The sequence below is a fragment of the Hirsutella rhossiliensis genome (genome assembly GCF_020360975.1).
Source record: "Hirsutella rhossiliensis strain HR02 chromosome Unknown scaffold00001, whole genome shotgun sequence".
In the NCBI taxonomy this organism is placed as follows: Eukaryota; Fungi; Ascomycota; class Sordariomycetes; order Hypocreales; family Ophiocordycipitaceae; genus Hirsutella; species Hirsutella rhossiliensis.
Window position 1 is genome coordinate 5015461 of NW_025408667.1, and position 23537 is coordinate 5038997.

General features: G+C 54.2%; 7 protein-coding genes across 7 annotated transcripts; 4 read left to right on the forward strand and 3 right to left on the reverse strand.

Annotated features, from left to right (window-relative positions):
* Window positions 1-50: 50 nt before the first annotated feature.
* On the forward strand, window positions 51-692 carry HRG_00643 (uncharacterized protein; the record flags this gene model as incomplete). The annotated part of the gene is made up of 1 exon (XM_044859114.1): window positions 51-692. The coding sequence occupies one exon, from the start codon at window positions 51-53 to the stop codon at window positions 690-692; it is 642 nt and encodes a 213-aa protein (XP_044725514.1).
* Window positions 693-1095: 403 nt separating this feature from the next.
* Window positions 1096-2375, reverse strand: HRG_00644 (peroxidase, family 2 domain-containing protein; the record flags this gene model as incomplete). The annotated part of the gene is made up of 3 exons (XM_044859115.1): window positions 1096-1278; window positions 1333-2006; window positions 2060-2375. 3 exons carry the CDS (start codon window positions 2373-2375, stop codon window positions 1096-1098), a joined length of 1173 nt encoding a protein of 390 aa, XP_044725515.1.
* Window positions 2376-4764: 2389 nt separating this feature from the next.
* On the reverse strand, window positions 4765-6076 carry HRG_00645 (DEAD/DEAH box helicase domain-containing protein; the record flags this gene model as incomplete). Its single annotated transcript, XM_044859116.1, has 3 exons — window positions 4765-4823; window positions 4879-5919; window positions 5977-6076. The coding sequence occupies 3 exons, from the start codon at window positions 6074-6076 to the stop codon at window positions 4765-4767; spliced, it is 1200 nt and encodes a 399-aa protein (XP_044725516.1).
* A 384-nt stretch (window positions 6077-6460) lies between these two features.
* HRG_00646 (pre-mRNA-splicing factor SF3A3, of SF3a complex, prp9 domain-containing protein) lies at window positions 6461-8053 on the forward strand (the record flags this gene model as incomplete). The annotated part of the gene is made up of 3 exons (XM_044859117.1): window positions 6461-6556; window positions 6629-7409; window positions 7464-8053. 3 exons carry the CDS (start codon window positions 6461-6463, stop codon window positions 8051-8053), a joined length of 1467 nt encoding a protein of 488 aa, XP_044725517.1.
* Window positions 8054-8408: 355 nt separating this feature from the next.
* HRG_00647 (GIY-YIG catalytic domain-containing protein) lies at window positions 8409-9379 on the forward strand (the record flags this gene model as incomplete). Its single annotated transcript, XM_044859118.1, has 2 exons — window positions 8409-8638; window positions 8689-9379. The coding sequence occupies 2 exons, from the start codon at window positions 8409-8411 to the stop codon at window positions 9377-9379; spliced, it is 921 nt and encodes a 306-aa protein (XP_044725518.1).
* Window positions 9380-11787: 2408 nt separating this feature from the next.
* Window positions 11788-17352, forward strand: HRG_00648 (PLU-1-like protein; the record flags this gene model as incomplete). Its single annotated transcript, XM_044859119.1, has 8 exons — window positions 11788-12210; window positions 12320-12368; window positions 12429-13115; window positions 13179-13241; window positions 13301-13392; window positions 13441-13485; window positions 13543-16115; window positions 16170-17352. The coding sequence occupies 8 exons, from the start codon at window positions 11788-11790 to the stop codon at window positions 17350-17352; spliced, it is 5115 nt and encodes a 1704-aa protein (XP_044725519.1).
* Window positions 17353-18037: 685 nt separating this feature from the next.
* On the reverse strand, window positions 18038-19188 carry HRG_00649 (GTP cyclohydrolase I domain-containing protein; the record flags this gene model as incomplete). The annotated part of the gene is made up of 3 exons (XM_044859120.1): window positions 18038-18346; window positions 18407-18711; window positions 18774-19188. 3 exons carry the CDS (start codon window positions 19186-19188, stop codon window positions 18038-18040), a joined length of 1029 nt encoding a protein of 342 aa, XP_044725520.1.
* Window positions 19189-23537: the final 4349 nt, after the last annotated feature.

Consider the following 23537-nt stretch of genomic DNA (forward strand, 5'->3'; position numbering starts at 1 on the left):
TCGCCATATCAAAACACGGACACGCAACGTATAGGTCTCAAAGCAAGACGATGAAGGAACACGCTCTTTTCCTGGCCTTGGCGGCAGTCGTCGCGGCCTCCCCCCAACTGCTTGTTCCCAACTTACAGCCCGCCTTGACCGAAAACTTTCAGCTCTCTGCCCACGCTTACCCTTCGCGGAAATCAGCCCTTGACCGCTCCATCGAGAGCTGGGAAGTCGTGTCTGAGCCTCGTGGCTGTAACTGTCCGCAGTCACTCACCCTGTCCAAGCCGCTGAGCAACGGCACCAGCGCAGCCGAAACCTTCTACTTCAACCCGGACTCCCTCACCGTCCAGTCCGGACCCGACGAGGCGCCGCGCGGAGTGGTCTTATCTCGCAAGGAGAACCGCTGGGCTTTGCGGCTTGTCCCCGGGGAAGAAGGCACCTCCAATCTGGGCGTCGCCCTTAAATCCGACGGGCCGCAGCTGGACTATCAACGAGGGAGGTTCTACGCGTGCGAGACCGGCACGCACTCGCACTCGACCGTCGAGCTCTTTTGGAGACATGAACATGACACGGAAGCACTGTCTCGTTCGTGTGTCGACGTTTCCCTCTACGCGACGCCAGCCGACGGCCCGTCCCATGGACCATCTTCCGTCGTCGTGGCCTGCATGGACGTCAGAGGCGGCACGTGTATTTTCCCTTTTCGCTAAAAGCTGGAGAAAAAAACGTCTCGAAATGCCAGATCGACTGAGCCTTGAGTACTCGGCTCTGTGAGGCGCGTGCGTGATCAAAATGGGTCTGACAAGTCCATATTTGGACATATCTAAGATGGGGCCTACAAGAGTGCGCATAGACTAATTTACGTTGTCTTAACTAACACGTTAACTCACTCGAGACTTGACGAACGACAGCAGGCTCGCAGAGAGCCGGGTTGTACTGAAATGATGACTTGCATGTCCTATATTGCCCAACAACATAATACAATACAGCCTCCCACGGGCTTACCCTGCTGAAATATCACCAGCCGTCACAGTCGACAGCCGATGGGGACTTCTGCGGCACTACAGCCGCTCGGACACTGGTGTACTTATTCGATTCGATACTATTATGGCTCTAGTGATTGGGATCGGCGTCGATGGTGTTCTCAACGTCTTTCCCGAATCTTTGCTGGACCTCTTTGTCGAGCCTCACCAACGACTCAAAAACGGAAGGCTTGCGGAAGCCGGATTTGACGACGAGCTTCTTCACTTGCTGCAGGAAATCCTTCTTGCCCGACCTGAGAGTCCTCAAGATGTCCTTGCGTCTTCTGTTAGGGCTGGGTGTATTTGCCAAGGGAATGGCGACACTTACAAGTCTGTCGCGCACAATACCATTGCTTGTGTGCTGCAAGATCTTCGGGTCAGGCTTCTGTGATTCCACGGCAAGATCAAGGACGTCATTGACACCGCAAGTGTAGGCCTTTGGCTTCCAGCCAAGATGAGCCGGGAGTCTCTCCTCTTCGAAGATGGACCTGATGTATTTGAGTTCCGCGCCCTCATGCTTGTCGCCCATGGTAAGGATCATCCGGGCCACTTCCACCGCACTGTGGCCGGCCGCCTTGTTGTCGTAATTGGTTGTCGGGTTTATTCTCATCTGATCCTTGACACGGGCGGCCCTTGCTTTGCCAAGGCATCGGGCGCTGATCTTGCCGTTTTCCTGGCAATGTTTCAACACCTTGAGAGCGACGTCCCAGTTGCGCTTATTGAAGTGAACATTGTCGCCCTCGGCGGCATCCTTGCGCGAGAAGCTGCAATCGTGCTCAATGCCCCACGACGTCCGGTCGACGTCTGGGAGGTCGAAAACCGTGTTGACGCTCAGCTTGGCTGCCAGCAACCCGCTCAGCGTGATGATCGAACACGTCTCGGGCGACATGCCCAAGCCGTGGAAGCATGCATTCACTATGCCGGTTGCAGTAAGCTTCTTGCCGTTGTGAGGCAGAAAGCTGTGGTTTGCAAGCGAATTCAGACCGGGGCACGCGCTGCGAGCTGGATATAGATTTCAGCATGACTCCGTTACCTCTTTGCAACCGGAAACGCACCGTCACCCTTTCCAGGTTTTTTAAAGAGTTTAAACCTCTTGTCGTGGACATCCAGCTTTGGACCATCTTTGGACTTTGAATGGCCGCCCTTCGATCTATGATGACTTTTGGACGGGTGATGCGGCTTGTGGCTCTCGTAGCCGGCACGCCGTTCATTGACCGGATGCTCTGGGTAGTCAGGCTGCGCCTGCGCCTCGTAACCCTTGTAACCAGCCGGATAGGCGGCGACCTCCTGCCCTTGACTTGAAGCCGTGACCAGCTGGAGACTCGACGCCAAGAGCGTAAGCGTGATCGCGGAACCGTTTGGGAGTCTCATTTTCACGTTGGTCAGGTCGACAAGAAGCTGACAGATACTCAAGGCGCTTGGTCGAGTGCGATTAGAAGCGTTGGCAAAGCTCATATAAACCAATTGAAGATGGGGCTCCCCGTTCATGTCATGACGGGCCTACGCAGGGGATGTGAAGAGTCGTCAAAAATGCCTATCGGTGTACCCATGTCTTGGGCCCCCCAGAGGACATCTAGAGACACACGAATGCCAATAATCGTTGCGAGAGCGCCGATTACCTGTGACTGGGTAAGAGTAAACGGTCGCATTTTTAGCCTGATCGATCTCACATGAGACATGCTATTTTGCATCGTGTCCCTCCTCTCCATCCTCTGGCATGACCCATCGAGATTCTGCAACGAGGTTAACCGCAAGGGGGTTAAATGGTTCGTTGCGTGGTGTAGTTGAAGACATCGAGGTTGACACACGGTCCTGCTGAGGGTTTTAGGCTGCCCAAGGTCAAAGAGGAGCCTCCAGCCTCGCTTTGGTCAGCGTATTAACATGATATTTGATAGGCCAAAGCGAGGGAGAATGACTCAAGCGTGCATGCACAAGCATGAGTTCCAGCCTTGGAACGCCCCCCAAGCTGGAACAAGCATGGCTCCCGGGTGCAGTCTCTTGGTGCCATGCGGCTGGGTGCCTGACTTTCCCTGCACGCTGCGGCCGGCCACGGGTAGGGACACGGGTAAGACACTTTACCAAAGACCCCATAAAGGCTCGGAATATGATGTCAGCCATTCGTACCCGTAGTCAACTCCAGCCATACTCTGACATTTCCATCACGCAATGATCTCGCAGCTTCGTTGTGTCGTTGTGCTCAAGTCTATAGGAGAGACCGTGGCCCAATGCACGCGTTGGCTACGGACCCGTGGAACGTGTTGCGGACTACCTCCATATCGTAGCTCTTTTGCCGTCATTGAATGCCCTTTTCGCGAACCATGCTCATCGTGTCACTTCGTACGGTGCGAGGTATTGTACGCTTTCAACTGGCCATGATCTTAAAGAGACCCTACAATCTCCAAATTCAGTCCCTGGCCACCGCCTCCCTCGAGGACCTCACTGTCGTGGACAGGACCAGTGGTTGAGACGGTGGCATAGAAGAATAGTGAGTAGAACTACCAAGTAGACGGCGAGCACTCTGCAACCAGCTCTCATGTACAATAGGCGAACATGCCCGACACTATATAGCACGTAGACGGGAAGGGACCGTGGAGGTCCCGACTCTATACCGGGCACCTCTAAAGATCACTCTTCAATCAGTTCGCTTGCTTCAAACCCTACTCCAACTTTCGAGGGTTTCTGGTATACACAAGTTGCCTATCCTGCCGGTCGGTACAAGGAGGCATTAAATAGTAGGGCTCATTCTGGCCTAGAACGTAGATAGTCTCATGCCTGAGTTGAAGGTAAGAGTTTCAGCAACCGTAAAGGGAGCGGAGGATGACCGGCAACGATGCCGAGTACAGACAAGCAGTTTCATTAGCTTCATGTTAACCACGAGTCTGGAACATTATCCAGGATTAGGCGGCCGCCAAGTGCACGTCAGATGTCCCAGTTTCAGACGCTCGAGAGAGCCAGCACATCCTGCCTTGCCGGATGCAGCCCCAATGACATCGGCACTGCGAAAGGCGTTCGGCCATCTCCCACGTGAGTGATCATTATTTCGGAATGTCTGAGATTCAGGGGTTTTCGAGCTTCATGGCTAGCACAATCCTCGGCCAGTCACGCATCGTCGTAATTGTCACCCACCTGCTTCTCTTGTTGCGGCTTCAGCACGTGGAATCCACGCGATATCCAGGGGAAAAGAGAACGACAGAGCCGACTGGATGCATGACTGAGAGGGGCGCTGGCTACAGCAAGGGCGGGGTAATGTGTTGTGGGCTCCAGCCGGTTGTTAGCCGTGCGAATCACATTTGATTGTGAACGCATGTCCGATACAATGGCATGATGGTCGGCAGATCACTGTCTACGTGGCTGTCGAGCAACAGGGTGCCTGTCTGGTGCTCGGCAGTGAAACCAGCAAGTTCATGGTGAATTCATTTCCATCTAGCGACGTCAACAAGAGCTATAGGGGCATTGACAGGTGCTCGTCTGCTTTCCCCAGCGGATCAGCTCAACCTCCATCCCGCGTACTTTCCTGCCTGTCACTGCCACAGTCCCTCGTTCGTGCCACTGTCGGGCCGGACTGTCAAGAACAATCTGCACCAATGACGCCAAACAGTCAGCCCATCAAATCCTCGCCAACAAGCAGGAACAAAAAATCTCACTTTTGATGAAGTCGTTCCCCTTTCCTCCGCTCATAAGACCTGACCTCCGTGCGTCCTTGATGCCATGACTCGTCACTGAACCTTGCGAACCCTCGCATGGTAGACTGTCGCCGAGACTAAGCGATAAGATCGGCGACATTCATAGGCATTTCATCAATCTGAGTCGAATAGTATACTGGCGGCATGTCAGCGACGAAAATGAGCAGAGTAGTTGGTGTCGGGGAACCCACGTTCGATATCTCGCAAAATGCGCACGTCCTCGCTGGTGACAAAGTTGATTGCAACACCCTTGCGGCCAAAGCGCCCGCTTCTACCGATGCGGTGGATGTAGTTTTCTCGGTTGCTGGGCAAGTCGTAGTTGATGACCAGGCTGACTTGCTGCACATCGATGCCGCGAGCCCAGACATCAGTCGAAATCAGAACGCGGCTGTTACCCTGTCGGAAGTCGTGCATGATGCTATCTCGCTCCTTCTGCGGCATATCGCCGTGCATGCTGCTGACGGTGAAGTTGGCCTCACGCATCTTGTCCGTGAGCCAGTCCACCTTGCGACGCGTGTTGCAGAAAATGACGGCTTGCGTGATGGTCAGGGTATCGTATAGGTCACAGAGCGTGTCAAACTTCCAGTCTTCCCTCTCCACAGCAATAAAGTACTGCTTCAGGCCTTCGAGGGTCAGCTCGTCACGCTTGACGAGGATGCGCACCGGGTCGGTCATGAACTTTGTCGTCATGTCGAGCACGTCGTAGGGCAGAGTGGCGCTGACGACCACCACCTGGGTCGCGGGTGGGAGGTAGCGATAGACGTCATAGATTTGCTCGCGGAATCCCTTGTTGAGCAGCTCGTCGGCCTCGTCCAGCACAAGCATCTTGATGTGTCTGGTCCGCAGGTGGCGTCGCCTGATCATATCAGCGACACGACCAGGCGTGCCAGACACAATGTGCTGCCCGTAGTCGAGCTTGCGAATGTCCTCGCCCACGTTGGTGCCTCCTATGCACGCGTGGCATTGAACGTTCATGTACTCTCCCAGTGCCATGACGACGGACTGGATCTGAGTCGCCAGCTCGCGAGTAGGCGATAGCACCAAGGCCTGCGTCTCGCGCACAGCCGTGTCGATGACCTGCAGCATGCTGATGGAAAAGGTTGCCGTCTTGCCGGTACCCGACTGGGCTTGTGCGATGGTATCGCGTCCCTTGCAGATTTGCACAATGGCCCGGGACTGCACAGCAGAAGGCGTCTCGTAGCCGTAGCCGTAGACACCACGAATGAGATTGTCTTTGCAGCAAGTGTTAACAGGTCAGTCGTGACGAGCAGTCGTCAGAGAAGTCTTGCCTTTCAGTGACATGGATTCGAAGGTCGGATGGACTGTCACCTCCTTTGAGGTGGAGAACTCCATCCGCTCATCCGCCTTGCGGTCGATGCCTTCAGCCATGGTTACGAAAATGAGCTGTGTTCTGGCGTGAGTAGGTGTTTCTGGCGTGAGTGAGGGTGTTGAAGCCAAGACGATGGATGGGGTGAGAGGGAAAAAAAAGATGGGGCTTAGGTTTCTAGCGGGTAAACTTCGGTAAGAAGCTCGCAGCTGGCAACAGCTGCCGACCGAAATTCGCGGGTTGCTAGGCCAGGCATTGACGCGACTCTTCTTTTCACTAATTCAACAACGCAACTCTCTATTTTCTCTTCAGCAACCTCCAAGAACCGACCACCGAACCTTGCCCGAGTCACACAAGCCTAGCCTTTTTCACACGAGCCTTCTCGTGGAGTCGTTTCATGTCCGTTCGCATCGAGAGCGGCGTCACGCCTCGTTCCTAACTCCGAGATGCCGTTGGATCTGGAGGAGGAACGGTACATCCACGAGGACTTGGAGCGTCTTGAGCAGGGCATCGCAGACCGACTGCGCGATGATCCCAAGCACGTGAGTATACCGGAAGCTATGCGTCTTGACCAATCCAACGCAGCGGTTGACCATTTCACGAAAATGATACAGATCCGAAATCGCCTCAACCGGGACCATGAGATTGCACAGTTGCTGGAGCAAATGCAGCAGCAGTCTAGAAACCTAGCTCGAATCTACAAGGATGGTGCCAAGACAAAGGAGCGCGAGCTCGAGCAGTTGCAGACGGGCGATCCGTTTGCCCAGTTCTACAGCCAGCTCAACGAGCTGCGAGAGCACCATTCCAGATACCCCAATGAGCAGGCAGAAAACTCGGAGATGCGCTACAAGCCAAAGCAGTCTGGCGATGGCACAGGGCAGATGCCGTCCATTGTCGAAACGCTCTTCTCTGGAGAGGAAGCGTACGGCCGGTTTTTCGACCTGAATATCTGCCACGAGGCGTTTCTCAATCTGCCCAACGTCAAACGACTCTCCTATCTGCAGTACCTCGAAAGCTTTGACAACTTTGGTCCCGGCTACGGTGGCCTCAAGAGAGTCGAGAAACTCACGGATCAGTACTTCAAGTATGTTGGTGATCTCGCCGACTATCTTAGGTCGTTTCGGGAACGAACCCGCCCCCTGGAGGATACCAAAAAAGTCTTGGCCGAGTTTGACCAAGAGTTCGAGACGGCTTGGAACAAGGACGAGGTTCAAGGCTGGCAGCTGGAAACACCCTCGACGACCGGGGCATCCAAAGACCCAAACAATGTCACGGGTGTGTGGTGTGCCGACTGCGAAAAGGTGTTTACGAACAAAAACGTGTACAAAGGTCACCTTACCGGAAGAAAGCACAAAAGGGCTGCCGAGCAGAGAAAGAACCGGCAAGAAGCCGATGGCGAGGAGACTTCTGGGCAGGGTAGACCCGCTGTCTCCACGACACGGATCAAAGAGCGCGCCATCGCGGAGCGCGAGTATCGTGTCAAGCGTCTTGCAGCTTCGATGAGCACTGAGCGAAGTGACACTCGTGTCAACGTGGAGCGCAAGCAAGGAATGACGGAGCGCGAGCGCCAGCAGGAACTCGATAACCTCCTCAACGTCTCCGAGGCGCCCAAGGCAGGAGCTCAAGGCGAGGAGGAGGACGGCGAAGACGGCGAAGAGAAGATTTACAACCCCCTCAAGCTGCCCCTGGCGTGGGATGGCAAGCCCATTCCGTTCTGGCTCTACCGACTGCACGGGTTGGGCGTGGAGTTCCACTGTGAAGTATGCGGCAACTTTGTCTACATGGGACGGCGGGCCTTTGACAAGCACTTTGGCGAGCCCCGACACATCTACGGCCTCAAATGTCTGGGAATCACCAATGTGACCCTGTTCAGAGACATCACCAAGATCGAAGAGGCACTGAAGCTGTGGGACAGGCTCAAGCAGGAGGAGCAGAAGTCCAAGGTGGACGAGGGAAGTATCGTGCAGATGGAGGATGGCGAGGGCAATGTCATGCCGGAGAAGGTCTACAACGACTTGCAGAAGCAGGGCTTGCTTTGAGCGAAGCGAACAGATGGGGGCGACGATTTGTGACGCATGAGATCAGAGTCGACAGCTGGCAGGGGCGAGGATTCGTGGAGTGCGAGAGGAGAGAGCCGGCTGTGGGTGGAGGAGGAATTATCTGTCGCCGAGTAAGGAAATGAAATCAAACAAGTAAAACCCATAGCTGAGCGTCCCAGTGATGCCCGTGCTGTGGCCATGGCCTCATCCAGACTCAATCCTAATTACACGATACGTCGCTTGGGACACGCTGAGTCAGCCAGGGCGGATCATTCCCAACTGTACTCGGTACGACGCGCCCGGACGACGACCTGCGAGCCGCATCTTGCGGGCTTTGTTTACAAGCATGTCGCAAATGGCCCCGAAGCCGCTGCCTGCTTTCTATACAGTGTACGTCTTGCGTTCTACCGTTAGGCACGCATCACTCTACATCGGCTCCACTCCCAACCCGCCGCGAAGGCTGAAGCAACACAATGGCGCGGCCAAGGGCGGCGCCGCGCGCACCTCGCGACAGAGCTTGCGGCCGTGGGAAATGATTGTTTTGGTCTCGGGGTTCCCCAGCATGGTTGCGGCGCTCAAATTTGAGTAAGTTTCGTGCTGCTGGTGCGGACGCTGCCTGGTGACTAACTGCCAAGATGGGCGCTCACGAACCCGCATCTTTCGCTGCACATCCCCGAGGAATCGCGTCTGGCCATGTCGACGCAGCGCAAGAGGAATGGCAAGCCGAAGAGACCGGCCCATAGCCTCAAGTCTGTCATGTCGAACTTGCATCTGCTTACGGTTGTCCCGAGCTTTGCACGGTGGCCGCTGAAGCTGCATTTTCTCGCACGAGAGGCCTATGCAGCGTGGGAGAAGTGGACCCAGTCCTCGTCATGCCCTCGCCGGCCAGGCCTGATGATCATGACGGATTTCGATGCGTCTGCAAATGTCGACGAGGATGCGGCGAATGGCATTCATGCATTGCCGCTCGACTACCAACCGTTGAAGGACTACGTCCAAAAGGCTTACGACGTTGTCTCGTTTGAGCGCGAAGGGGACTGTTTGCACTGCGGCGAAGAGCTGGAGTCTGGGAGGGGACTGCACGCAATGTGTCCCAATGAGGAGTGTACGGGCATGGGACACCTCGACTGCTGGAGCCGGCATGCTCTCAAGGGCGACGACGACATGCACGTGATGCCGGACGTCTGCAAATGTCCATCGTGCGGGGGAGACGTGCGGTGGGGAGACATGGTCAAAGAGCTGAGCCTTCGCGTCCGCGGCGCAAGAGAAGTCGAAAGGCTCTTGAAGAAGAAGAGGGCGAAGAAGGACAAGGCGGAGACGAGTTGATGCGGCGGGATTCGCGTTGGCGCTGCGGCGGTAAGATGGGCTGCTTTGGAGTTTTGGAGTTTTGGAGTTTTGGTAGCGCTGAGTGGCTTGAGGCGAAGATGCCGTACAATTTTGTGGCCATGTATTGCTCAAGTGAGGCATTGTAGGGAGCTCCGCATCTGATGCAAAATTCTAGGCTTTTGTTGGCGTTGAGGATTAGGTGGCGTCGGCTTGGGTAGGTACGACGTACGACATGAAGTAGATGAAAATTGCCTGCTCTAATGCGCAACCAAGAGGTCGTCTAAGCGTCCATTGTCCAAGTATTTTGTAATTTCGAAGTCGCGACACTGCAGTCTTTGGCCTCGAGGGTGAAGTGGAGGAGGGCGGGCAAGCAGCAATCGAGATAAACTTTGGCATGTCCTGCAAAGAAGAGCCTGGATGCCATGTGGGATGACGCTTGGCCGGGGTGCCCCGCCCGATCCTTCCTGGAGGGCGCAGCTTTTGCCGACTTCATCGGCACCTGATTGGCCCGGAACATCCCTAACATTGACGAGCCCCTGTAGGTGCGGCGGCGGATATCAGAGCTGGTGCATCTACGGCGACTGTGAGCCCCTGAGCATCCATCTGGCACGGCCTGCCGCATTCGGACAAGAATGCGGAAGCGGGCATTGGCTGCGAGAGACGGGCTTGGCGCCTTTACTGCGACCGCTACATTCGCCTCGTACTGCAAAGATTTGATCTCGCAACAGCCACCATGGTCGTGAGGTTTTATTGGGGCTGCATTCTGGGGAAATGTCTTGGCCATCAGGTTTCGTGCGTGCTGCATAACCCAAGGTCACGTGGAGCTCTCTCAGCATTGACCTGAACGGTAAAGAGATTTTGCTCGCCCACTGGATCAACTGCTGGGAAAAGTCGACGTGCTGTTGGTCAGCCAAATAGCGACTTAGTCTTGGGGCAAATAGTATCGTCAACTTTGCGCGCAGCCAACCATCGACCCGCCACATTGAGCGACCATGCACGCGTTTGTACGGAGTATAGTGTACATTTTCCTACTGCTTCGGAGGTGTTTCAGCTCATCCGAAGAGAATCTACGTACATGTAGTGTGTACATGCAAGGTGCGCAGCTCCGTCAGATGATTTCGAAGCAAAGCATACCCCAGGCGCGCATCTGTGGTTTATGTGCGTTTCGCATTCGAGAGGCCAAAGGAAGATATCCATGTGATGCCTCATGTTTTCTATGTTTTCTCGGCACCTTGAGCTAGCCTTGGTCGCCCTGGGCCGATCGTCTGCACTGGGAATCGGCATGGGCGGGTCTGCAAATCCGCCGGGCCTGCCGCATGTGTGCCATTTTTGTTCCGAGCAAAGTACGTACTCTGCGCGGAGCACAAATCGGGGTTTTCAGTCTGTGCCCGGGTACCTCTACTTGCGCGACGCATCATGTACAGGCCCGTTGCCGGGCTGAGAGAAGAATTGCCTAGACTCTGCTGCACCGAATAATGTCGTGGGTACAGTACCTTGCCTTGAAGATGAAGCACCTACGGATACGGTACCAATTACCTACCTAGGTAGATACCTTACTACCTAGTACTGTAGGTCATCCGCTCAAGCGCTTTCGGCGAGGCAGGTGGCAGGGTGCAGTGCTAGTCTCAATATGTCTGCTGGAGCCAAGGTGTCTTCCTCCCAGACAGGGGACGGCGGTACCTCAGTCTTCTCGCAGCGGTACAGCCAGCACCGCCAGTCCGCTACCTCCACCGCTGTACCTCCTGCAAGTCCACCACCCGGGACCGCCTGCCGCACCTCCTACAGTGCACTCGCATCGGCGACCGCGACCCCATCCATTCCGCCCTCGCCCGCTCCCTCTCTTCTTCTCTCTCCCTCACACCCTACTCCCAATTCCTCCCGCCCTCCGTCCTCTTCTCCCTACACAACGGCCGCCGCCCTAACCGTCATTGCATGGCTTGCAGCTCCCGGATATCGACCGCCCGATCGATACTGGAGCCTTCCCCGCGTTCCTTTTTTTTTTCTCGCTGCAATCCTCCGGCGCATGCGTTTCCCCCGGTGAGTCGACCTCGGGGCGTATTAGTCGCCATCGTGGTCGGTTTAAGCTTTTACTCGCTCATACGCATGTAGGCAGCCGCACTCCAAGCCTTCTCGTGACAAACTCGACTAGCGCCTGCACCAGAATACCTCTCCTCGAGCCGACCGTTCTCTGATCCTCAATCCTGCACCAACTCTCCTTGGACCGGCCCTCGTCGACTGCCCCCGTGCCCGCTACGATGCGACGAGTTCCCTAGCCGCTGCTTTCTCTCCCGGGTGACGAGCCCCTTTCCAACACACACTTTTATTCGAACCCGCCGAGTTCATACCGCCTCGAGGCGCTTCAACACGCGATTGCCCTTCGCCTTCGCTCGAACCCCTCTGCTCGCGTCATGGTACCGGCTCAAACTGCCAGAGCCGCAACAGCGGCCACCGCCAACAGCGCCAATGCGAGTACTCGCAGCTCGCCTGCCGCCGGTACCCCGAGCCAGACCTCGTCGAGACCAAAGCCCAAGGTCAACACAAACGGCTACCACCCTGCCAACCCTCAGATCCCCTTGAGCGCCATGGTCAGTTCTGGCTTGGATTTGACCTCGGTCGAGCGCCGCGGTCAGCCCACGGCAGTTCGCGAGCCTCTGAAGAAGAAGACTCGTCCGCATGGCATTTCCGAAGCGCCGACGTTTTGTCCGAGCGACGACGAATGGAGGGATCCACTAGAGTACATCAAGAAGATTGCCCCAGAGGCTTCGCAGTACGGCATGTGCAAGATTATCCCGCCCGACTCGTGGAACCCAGACTTTGCCATCGACACCGAGGTATGTCTATTCAGTCATGCTCCGTCTCCTTACGCCCAAGAGGACATCGTGCAAATTCGCCCATACTTAGCTGTCTGTTTGCCCGACCTTGACTGACGCAACACCGCAGAAGTTTCACTTTCGGACTCGGAAACAGGAGCTCAATTCGGTTGAAGGAAGTGGGTTATCCTGTTCCATTTACGCCGCGCGGTACCTTCGAGGCTGACCACTCGCTCCAGGCACTCGGGCGAACCTGACCTATCTTGATGGCCTGGCCAAGTTCCACAAGCAGCAGGGCAACAACCTGCATCGCTTACCCTACGTTGACAAGAAACCGCTGGACTTGTACCGCCTCAAAAAGGCAGTCGAGTCACGGGGCGGCTTCGACAAAGTCTGCAAGCTGAAGAAATGGGCGGAGATCGGTCGAGACCTGGGCTACAGCGGCAAGATCATGTCTTCGCTGTCCACGTCCCTCAAGAACTCGTACCAGCGATGGCTCTGTCCATACGAAGAGTATCTGCGCCTCGCCAAACCAGGCGTGCACCAACAGCTTGAGCAAGAGTACGGGGGACCTCTGACTCCGAGCCCCGTGCCGACTCCAATCAAACAGTCGAGCGTCGACACGCCCTCTAGCGCAAAAGGCGGTTCGCCTGCTCGACAGGCGTCGGATGCCTTGCAGTCCAGCTTGGGTGCCCTGAAGAAAGAATCGGATCGGGATACGCCGATGGATGATGCCCCACCGGCGCCCACATCCGGAAGCTTCACTGCCATCAACGCCAATGGGTTTACCGCAGTAAACTCGGCATCCAGCAACGCCAATCGACCCACCACCGCCGAGAACAAGAGCTACACTCCTGACCCGAAGCGATTCGACAGTCCCACCTCGTCCGCAAAGAATACCCCAGAGGCTCGGTCGTCGGGCCCGGGTACGGCTACCGCGCTGAAGCGCCAGCTCAGCTGTGGCAGTCTGTCAGATTCGGCCAAGAAAGAGGCCGACTGCGACAGGGATGATGGCGAAGGCAACAGTCGCCGCAGCAAGCGGCTGAAAAAGGGCAAGTGACGCCCGAGATGTCCATCTCCGTCACCACACTCTAACCTTCGTGTCTTCTAGATGCCGTCCCGACAGTTGCTGGCTCGCACATGACGCCATTCCGCCCATCTGTCCCCCGCATCCCGCGCGAGGAGACTTTGCCCAGTGGAGAGGCAAGTATCCGGGCCGGTGACGGGGGGCCGACGGCTGACGAGAGCCAGAGATGCGAGAACTGTGGAAGAGGCGAAGAAGCAGGCTTTTTGGTGGTCTGCGAATCGTGCGACAATGCGTATCACGGGCCTTGCCTCGACCCCCCGCTGAAGCGCAGGCCAGAGGCCGAATGGAACTGCCCGCGTTGCCTCGTTGGCGATGGACAGTTTGGGTTTGAAGAGGGCGGCCTATACTCGCTGAAACAGTTCCAACAAAAGGCAAACGACTTCAAGCAAGGCTACTTCGAAAACAAGATGCCTTTTGACCATGCGTTGAACTGCCATCGGCCGGTCACCGAGCAGGACGTCGAAACCGAGTTCTGGCGCCTCGTTGCCGATTTGGAGGAGACTGTCGAGGTGGAGTACGGCGCCGACATCCATTGTACCACGCATGGCTCTGGGTTTCCGACCGTGGAGAAGAACCCGAGCAATCCGTACGCGACCGACCCTTGGAATCTCAACGTGCTCCCGTTCCATCCCGAGAGCCTCTTCCGGCACATCAAGTCGGATATTTCGGGCATGACGGTGCCTTGGGTCTATGTCGGCATGATCTTCTCGACGTTTTGCTGGCACAACGAAGATCACTACGCCTATTCCGCCAACTACCAGCATTTCGGCGCGACAAAGACGTGGTACGGAATCCCAGGGGAAGACGCTGAGAAGTTTGAGGCCGCCATGAAGGAAGCGGTGCCCGAGCTCTTTGAAACGCAGCCAGATCTACTGTTTCAGCTCGTCACCCTGCTCACACCCGAGCAACTCAAGAAAGCTGGCGTGCGTGTCCACGCTTTGGATCAGCGGGCCGGTCAGTTCGTCATTACCTTCCCCCAGGCCTACCACGCTGGCTTCAACCATGGCTTCAACTTCAACGAGGCTGTCAACTTTGCACCTTGCGATTGGGAGCCTTTTGGATCGGCCGGTGTGGGAAGGCTTCAGGCCTTTCGGCGGCAGCCCTGCTTTTCTCACGACGAACTGCTCTGGACCGCCGCAGAAGGGAGCGCAGCCTCTGGGCTCACGATCCAGACCGCTAAATGGCTTGCTCCCGCGCTCGGGCGCATCCACAAGCACGAAATGACACAGCGGGAAAGCTTCACGGCCAAACATGTCGAGTACTCGCGCCACCGGTGCGAGCTGTCTGGCGGACACGAGGACAGTGGCTGCCCGCTTACCTTCAAGGTCGAAGACGAGGACGTACAAGACGAGGACGAGCAATGCTGCAGCTACTGCAAGACTTTTGCATACCTGTCTCGGTTCAAATGCCTTCGGTCCGGCAAAGTCTTGTGCATACTGCACGCAGGTCACCACGCTTGCTGCGACCAGACCGAGGCGGAGCGGTTTGCCGGAAACGAACACATTCTGTACTACCGAAAGGCAGACGAGGTGATGACATCGGTCCGTGACAAAGTCGTAGACAAGGCTCGGACTCCGGAGGCATGGGAGGAAAAGTACTCGAAGATACTGGATGAGGAAGCCACGCCATCTCTCAAGTCACTCCGCACTCTGCTTCACGAGGGCGAGCGTATTCCTTACGAGCTCACATCGTTGCCCATCTTGAAGGAATTCGTCGAGAGATGCAATGACTGGGTTGACGAGGCCACCAACTACATTGTCCGCAAGCAGCAGAACCGTCGAAAAAGCGACAAAGTCTGGCAAAGCGGGTCGCGAAAGTCGGTTGGCAACTCATTCCACGACCAGAAGGAGCGCGAGTCGCGCAATGTGTCCAACATCTATCGACTCCTGAGGGACGCAGAACACATTGGCTTCGACTGTCCCGAAATTGCCCAGCTGCAGGAGCGCGCTGGTGCGGTCAAAGAGTTTCAAATGAATGCCGCCCGAGCTCTGGAAAACACGGCAACGATACCCGTGGAGACGATTGAGGAGCTCCTCGAGGAAGGGCGTAGCTTTAATGTCGATACGCCCGAGGTTGATCGCCTGTCACGAGTTCTCGAGCAGATGCGCTGGAACCAGAAAGCCCGATCAAGCCGCGGCGTGTTCCTGTCTCTGAAGGAGGTCCAGGATCTCATCGAGGAAGGCAAACGGCTGGAAATCCCGAGCTACAACGACCACCTGAAATACTACCGCGATCAGATGCTGGCCGGTGAGGGCTGGGAGAGGAAGGCAAGAGAACTCATCGATGCCGAGATTGTGCATTACCCTCAGCTCGAGGCACTGTCGAACCAGGTACAGGTCAACGCACTCCCGGTCTCTCAAGAAACACTGGCCATTGTGGACCAGATCTTGCACAAGCAGCGAGAGGCTCATCGCCAAATTCTCGACATCACTGGGCGATGCCGTGATGCGGATTTCCGCAAACGGCCGAGGTACGCCGAGGTGGTCGAAATCTCGAAGAAGCTCGAAGATCTCAACTCCAAGCCGAATGGCACGTTGGATCTCGAGAACGAGAGAAAGCGACATGAGGACTGGATGCGCAAAGGCAAGAAACTGTTTGGGAAATCGAACGCACCCCTCCACATTCTCAAGAGCCATCTCGAGTATGTACTGGAGCGCAACACGGACTGCTTCGACGTTGAGCACGACACTCCGCGGATGCCCGGAGAGCCGGTCTCGAGAGAGGCCACCCCGGAGCAGGGCGCGAGCCGCTGGGAGGACCCCCGCTCCAGACAGGTGTTTTGCATCTGCAGAAAAATCGAGGCTGGCATGATGATCGAGTGCGAGCTCTGCCACGAGTGGTGAGTTGGAAGTGCGACGGGATTTTTCGTTGCGTGCCTGACATCAGACTCTAGGTATCACTACAAATGCCTGAAGATTGCCCGCGGCAAGGTCAAGGAAGACGACAAGTACACCTGCCCGATATGCGACTGGCGGATAAAGATTCCTCGCGATGCCGCTCGGCCCAAACTGGAAGACCTAGTGGCGCTGTCGGATGAGATATTGTCATTGCCCTTCCAGCCCGATGAGGAAGAGATTTTGTCCCGCATCATCGACAACGCGCAGACTTTCCGAGACCACATTGCCCGATACTGCAACCCTCTTCTGTCTACAGAGGCCGAGGCCGAGACGCAGCGATTCTATTTGCGAAAGCTCGAAGGCGCCGAGGTGCTCTTGGCTTTTGAGACGAATTTCTTCCGGCAGGAGCTTCACAAGTGGTGCCCGGCCGCCCCCGAAGCGCCGCCCATCCTGGAGGTGTCCTTGAGCACTCGCAAACCCCGGCCGACAAAGTTGCAGAAGATGTTGGCGGAATACGGAGTCGACAACCCCGACGACCTGCCGGAACACGCAAAGGGCAAAGCAAACAGCTTGCGACGCAAGGCGGCGAATGCAGAGGCGGCGGCCGCGGCGGCGCAGTCGACCGCGTCAGGCATCATCATGCCACCGACCAGCAATGCCGTATACGGCAGTCCGACGTTCTTTGCGCCCCCGTCCCAGTCGCGACCGGCGGGCCCTGCACCCACCCATGGCCACGCAGCAAAACCTTGCCCGGCGTCGCACAAGGATCGGCCCAAGGCCGGGGCGCCAGAGGCCAACAGCGGCTTGCATCTCGGGTTCCTCGGGGCAGGCGGGCCACAGCTGCTCGCCGACAACTCGGCCTTGACGCTGGAGGAGCGACTGCTGCAAGGCCAAGAGGACGGGATCAACTTGCAAACGGAGGCCGGGAAGAGTAAGGCTCTCGAAATACTCGGTCGCACAGAAGTGGGCAGGAAGCAAGCGGAAAACATATGGGGACCAGACGTCTGGCGTCCAAGCCGCCGGTCTATGAGCGACGCGGACGGGTCGATGACTCCGGTGGAGATGGATGGCATGATTAGGCATGACGAGGGCAACGTGGATCAAATGTTCAAGGAGATGACGAACCAGGAGGACGACGAGGACCAGAAGAAGAAAGAAAGCGTCGCAAACGGCCCCGTCACGGCGGAATCTCTCGAGAGCGAGAGGAACGGCCTGGACGCTCTGTTGGACGGCGAATAGGGAGTGTCTTTAGGAGTTGACAAAACGGGGACAGGCTGGGAGGGGCGTTTGCGGGCCAGCGTTGGCAGAAGGGAGCAGAGGCTGTCCCGTTCCATGTAACATTACACGATACCTCCCCTCGCCGCCAGAGCTGTATTTTGGTGGCAACAAGACGGCGGCGCCTACACACACGGGATATGGGAGTCTGTATATTGGGGCCATTCAGTTTTCTCTAGGTGCAGAAGAAGAAACGTACGTTGTAGAAAAGTTGTGGTGCATGGCCGAGGCCACAATAGGTCGTGCAGACGGGCCCTTGGCATGCTCGGAGAAGATATGGGAATTGGTTTGGGCTGGCGCGTAGCCATTCACTCGCCCAGGATTTATTTGCCTCTCTCTCTCTCTCTCTTTTTGTCTCGACTGGCCTCTAGCCTCATGCCTCATCATATGCTGTTCCCACAATCTTCGTGGCGTTGAGCCTTGGAAGTCTATGTGTATACCTCGTGTATCGTTTTGTTCCCTCGTAGCCAATTGTTGAAAACATGGGCTCGCAGACGCGCCGCGCGGAACCACCTCCCCCCGGGGATCTACACTCGTGCAAGCCGCTGTTGAAAAAAGACCGGTCCCGATAACGCCGTCGACAAGATGAGAGGGGGAAATGGAAAGAAGATGAAAGGGGAGAATACAAGAAACGAAAGGGATGTAGACATCAAGACCTGTTGATGCCGACGAGGCTGAGAAACTCGTTGCGCGTCTTGGACTTGCGCTCAAAGCAACCGAGGACGCAGCTGGTGATTGTGGAGCTCGATGTCTGCTGGACGCCGCGCATGACCATGCACAGGTGGCTCGACTCCATGACGACGGCGACGCCCTGGGGCTTGAGGATCTCCATGATGGCGTGGGCGACCTCTTTTGTGAGGCGCTCCTGGATCTGGAGGCGGCGGGCGTACATTTCGGCAATGCGGGGGAGCTTGGAGAGGCCGATGACGGTGTCGGAGGGGATGTAGCCAATGTGCATCTGGGCATGTATGATTAGTCTTGGGATTGAGAAGGTGTACCACGGGGGGGATGGGCGTACCTTGCCGATGAATGGAACGAGGTGGTGCTCGCAGAGGCTCTGGACCTCAATGTCTTTGACAATGACCATTTCGTTGTGGCCCTCGTGGAAGAGGGCGTTGTTGACGAGGTCGGCGACGTTTACGTGGTAGCCCTTTGTGAGGAAGAGCAGGGCCTTTGCGTAGCGCGAGGGGGTGTCGAGAAGGCCCTCGCGGTCCGGGTCCTCGCCGACGCACTCGAGCAGGGTGCGGACGGCGCCGCGCATGCGCTCGAGACGGTCATCGGCGTGGGCGGCGTCTTCTTGGAGGCGGTCGCGCGTGCCTCGGCCTGGGGGCATCAGCACTCAGCACAAGGATTTGTTCGGGTGAAGGTATGGAGGGTGAGGGTACCCGGGCGGCTCAGGCCATCGTCGTCGATGACGGGGCTCGGAGGCCGAACGCGCTGGCCCTGTCCGGCGACGACGGCACGCTTCCGGGTGGGCGGCTGGTCGCGAGGGTCGCGGGCGGCCTTGCCGAGGCTATTGCGGCGCTGGTCAAAGGCGGCGGCGGGTGGGCGAGGGTGGTGATGTCCATTGGTGCCGTTGACGAGCAGCTGTTTGTGGCGATGGCGACGCGAGCGCCTGCGGCGGGCGTCGTGGTCGTTGTCGGGGCTGGGCGAGAGGCCGCCGGGGCCGCGCGTGTCGTCGCTGCCGTTGTCGTCATCGCTGGCCGAGGACTCGAGGGAGCGCTTGCGGGAGGAGGAGGAGGCGGCGGCGGCGACGGGGGGTGCGGCGGGCGCGAGGTCGAGGGTGTCGCGCTGCGCCATGGCTATGGGAGGGTGAGGGTGCGAGACGGCGAGTTCCGGAAGAAGGAAGAGGTTGAAAAGAAGAGAGATGTTGGATGGATGATTGGTTGGTTGAGTTTTGAGAGGGAAAAAGAGGTTCGTCGCAGACCTCCTGGTTAGGCGCATATGCCGAGGTACAAGGTACACACAAAGTGTATGTGTTCGCGGGGTCGGAGTGGGGGATCGATTTGCCCCGATAGGCAACTTGCTTTTCCAGGGTACGTACCGCGAGTACGGATACCCGCGGGTCTAGAAACTCGAGGCAATTATTAAGTTACTGTAATTACCTCGCACGTGCAAAGGCTATACCCTTTGGCTGCGGAGGGAAGGAGCAAGCACACGTCACTTGCATTTGTAGCGTCGTCTGTTATCTGATGGGCGGTACTTTGAATCTGCTTGCTAAAACTCACTACAGTACCTGGATAAGACTCACGCTGTTTAGCCCCCTGCCACTGGGCTATGTAGTGGACGTGTCTTACAGGTCGAATCACGGTCATGAATGGCCATAGATCATGACTTTTCAGTCGTCATCGCCACCGGCCTAGCAGATGGGACAAGCCCATTGGCAGTGAACTTGGGCCCCGGGATTTTGCGCGCGAACTTGTCGAAAACGCGGTTCAGAAGTTGGTCGGCCGGGCATGCACGGATCCGCTGCTGCGAAGAGGTCCCGCGTGGCCTTTAGGGAGCCGTGACGGCGCAGGCAGCTGACCAGGAATCGACGTTCAAGACGCCAGAAGCGACTGGGGACTTGCTCCTGTAATATGTTTCTGTTGAGGAGAGCGGGCATGAGAGGCTACAGTCATGCCCAGTGGACCCAATAGTCATGCACAAGGGAGCCTACCTGTGCAACATGACTCCCCTAGCCCAAGGTGATAATGTAGGCCTGACTTAGGTACAGGAACATCTCCATGCCCTCTTTTGGCTAGCTATGTGTGGTCACTATACCTGTATAAGCCCCTCCCTTGTCCCAATAGATAGACCAAGACATGAATCACAAAATTCACCTTTCTGTGCCCCTATTTCTTCCACTGTGCTCTCAAGCCTCTGCTTGAGAGTTTCCTTCCATTGTCGAACGCGCCACATTTGTGAGAGGCTGTCTCCTCGCTTATTTAACAGGCAAGAGCCTTCATATTGACCCTCTAGAGCTACTGCAGAAACAGAGAACAAAGCCTAGATTGCTGGCGGAGATATAGAGGCAGTCGGCGACATTTGTTTAGCATGGCGTATTAATTTGAACAGATTGGAAAGGTCTGAGGCCTAGAAGTGGGTACAAGTAGCTCATTAGGTTAAAGAACATAGTCGCCTTATAAAGCCGCCCACTCCCACTATCCGGCCACCTTCTAATTCCCGCTTAGTCTCTAAGAACCCCGAATTAGCAGAGCTGCGTTAGTAAAGCGACGCCATGACCGGGCGGCCTAGCATTAATAAAGCTAACCCGAGAATTGACCTGCCTAACTTTATAGTATACTAGGCAGCCTTAGAGAGTTAACTTTACTACTAGCCTCGTTCTAGGCGTACGCCTAGAAAGCTACCTCTCGACTAAGTAGACTTAAGTAGGCTTTATTTTCTTATATATATATTCCGTCTTATTTAAGGGGCCCGACTGCCTCTCCCTATCTGCTAGGTGCTCTAAATAAGCGAGCGATTCTATAGTATCGGAAGACTAGGTTTTAACCTCGCTTAACGCGAGGAACCTATAACCGCGCTCGCGACTAGAAGGTAACTAACCGCTTAACTATACTATAGTAGAAAGCCCCGACACCTAGCTATATAGGATAACCTCGCCGACTCGGGCTCTAACCTAGGAGCCTTAAGCTATATTAGGCCTTATATATAGCTCTTCCGCTTTCTTAAAAGCTTAGTAGCTATTATAAGGCCTAACTATAACTTAGAAAGAAGGGGAGCTAGCTAGGAGCCCTTAGAAGCCCTAGAGCCTAAGGCCTCTATTACGATAATAGAGGCCCTTAAGCCCTTAGCTAAGAAGTAGTACTAACGCTTCTTAGCTAGCCTAGCTAGCTTAGAAGACTTTAGGTTATAGCCCTAAGCCTTTTATACTAACGGCTTTAAGGGGTGCCTTAATTAAGAGGATAGCGTAGTAGTAGAAGCGCCTAAAAGACCTACTTCTTCTATAAAGTTATAGGTTTAAATCCCGCCCCCCCCCCTAGCTTATCTAGCTACTCTACCGCTATCCTTAACTAGCTAGCACTAATAGTCCCCGCTTATAGTGAGGTAGAAACGGCCTTAAGGCTATATAACGGAATAGCCTTTAGGCTATATAATAATAAGCTACTATAGCTATAATACTATAACGCCTCTTAACCTTAGTAACTACTTTAATCCTCGATATAAGAAAAATAAGGGGGGCCTAGGAACCTAGTAATAAAGGAAAAAACTATAGTATAGGACTAACTAAATTAACCTTTCCTTTATTATCTTTATATTTATATAAAGAAAAATCCTCCCTTACTAGTTATAGGCTATAAGGTTATATAATTAGCTAGGACTATTAGTAGGGGGCTTCCCTTTACTAGCCTTACTATAGCCTTAAAGGCTATATATAAGTAATAATAATAATAATAAAAAGGGGTGCCTTAAAGGGTCCCTTATAGAGACTAACGCTTACTCCTTCTATAAAATAAGCCTAGAAAATAGGCTTAATAAGGCGTACTATAAGAACTTAGGGCCCTTAATTAAAGTAGCTAATATAAAGCTATTTACGATACTAAGGGTCCTAGAAGACCTAGTTTAATAGGGATAAGGGTATACACCTAAAGTATATATAGTATATAGCTAAGGATTAATAAAGTAATTAACTATATAGTTATCTAATTATTAGTCCTATATATAGCTCTAAGGGTCTTAGGTTATTAATATAAGTCTTAGAGATTTCTTTACTTTATACCTCTTTATCTTTACTAAAGCCGTATAACTAGCGGCCTTTACTTTAAAGGGGAAAAATAAACGTTTAAATTAATTATAATTATAAAGGATACTTAATTAAATAATCTAGGCTTTTTTAAAGTCTTTAAGTATACTTTCTTTTATATTATTCCTTATATATAGCCTCTAAGGTTATAGTAAGGCTAGTAAGGGACTAGGCCCTTATTAGTAGTCCTAGCTAGCTATAGAGCCTAGGGGCTTATAACTAATTAAGGATAGGGTAGCTATAAAGGTAATAATAAAGGAAAGGTTAGTTTAGTTCCTCCCGCGCGGTAAATTTCCCTTTTAAGGGCCCTAGGGCCCCTAAGTTACTTCTTTTTAAGCTACTTAGCTATCCCTATCTTTATTTTAGCTAAGAAGGTTAAAAGGGCTTCCCTTCCTTCCTTAGAGCTATAGAGAATAGGTAGGCTAAGGGGCCCCTTCTATCTCTTAAAGGTCTAGTAAAGGACCTCTCTTTCCCTCCTATAGTTTAAGCACCTTAGGATAAGGTACTTAGCCGTATACCTTCCTTAGCTATAATAGTAGTTATCTCGGTCTACCTTATTAGTCTTTTTTAAGAAGGAAAATAAGAAGCTAGCCTTAAAGAGGAGCTAGTAAAAGGCTAAGAATATTAGCTTAGGCCTCCCTATAAGGTCCTTTTCTAGGCTAAGGGCTAAGTAAGGGGTCTTTTAGATAAATATATAGTACTTACCTCGGCCTTTAGCCCTAAGGCCTTTAGCCGCCTTAGTAGCCTAGAGTCCCTTTTAATAGTCCTTAGTAGCTTACTAGACCTTTCTTTATAAGTAGCTAATAAAGACTAAGGGGGTCCCTTAGGTAGGAGCCCTTAAGCCTTTTTTAGCTAGCTAGTTAGCTAGCTTATTACTAAAGATCCCTAGGTAGCTAGGGCACTAGTATAACTATATATTATAAAAGGCTTCTAAGCTAAATAAGAGCCTTTTAATATATATTACTAGGTCTAAGAAACTTATAACCTTTTTTATAGCGGCTTAGCTATCTATAAAAATATAGGTATTTATAAGGGGGTTAAAGGGGCTAAGCTTTAAAGGCCGAGGCCTCCTAGCTAGGTCCTCTAAGACCCTTAGTATCGTAAATAGCTCTATATTAGCTACTTCGATTAAGGGCCCTAGGTTCTTATAGTACGCTTTAATAGGCTTATTTTCTAAGCTTATTTTATAGAAAAAGTAAGCGTTAGTCTTTATAAAGGACCTATTAAGGCACCCTTTAAAGCTATTAGTATAAAAGGCTAAGGGCTATAACCTAAAGTCTTTTAAGCTAGCTAAGCTAGCTAAGAAGCGTTAATATTACTTCTTAGCTAAGGGCTTAAAAGCCTTTATTATTATAATAAAGGCCTTAGGCTCTAGGGCCTATAAGGGCTCTTAGCTAGCTTTCCT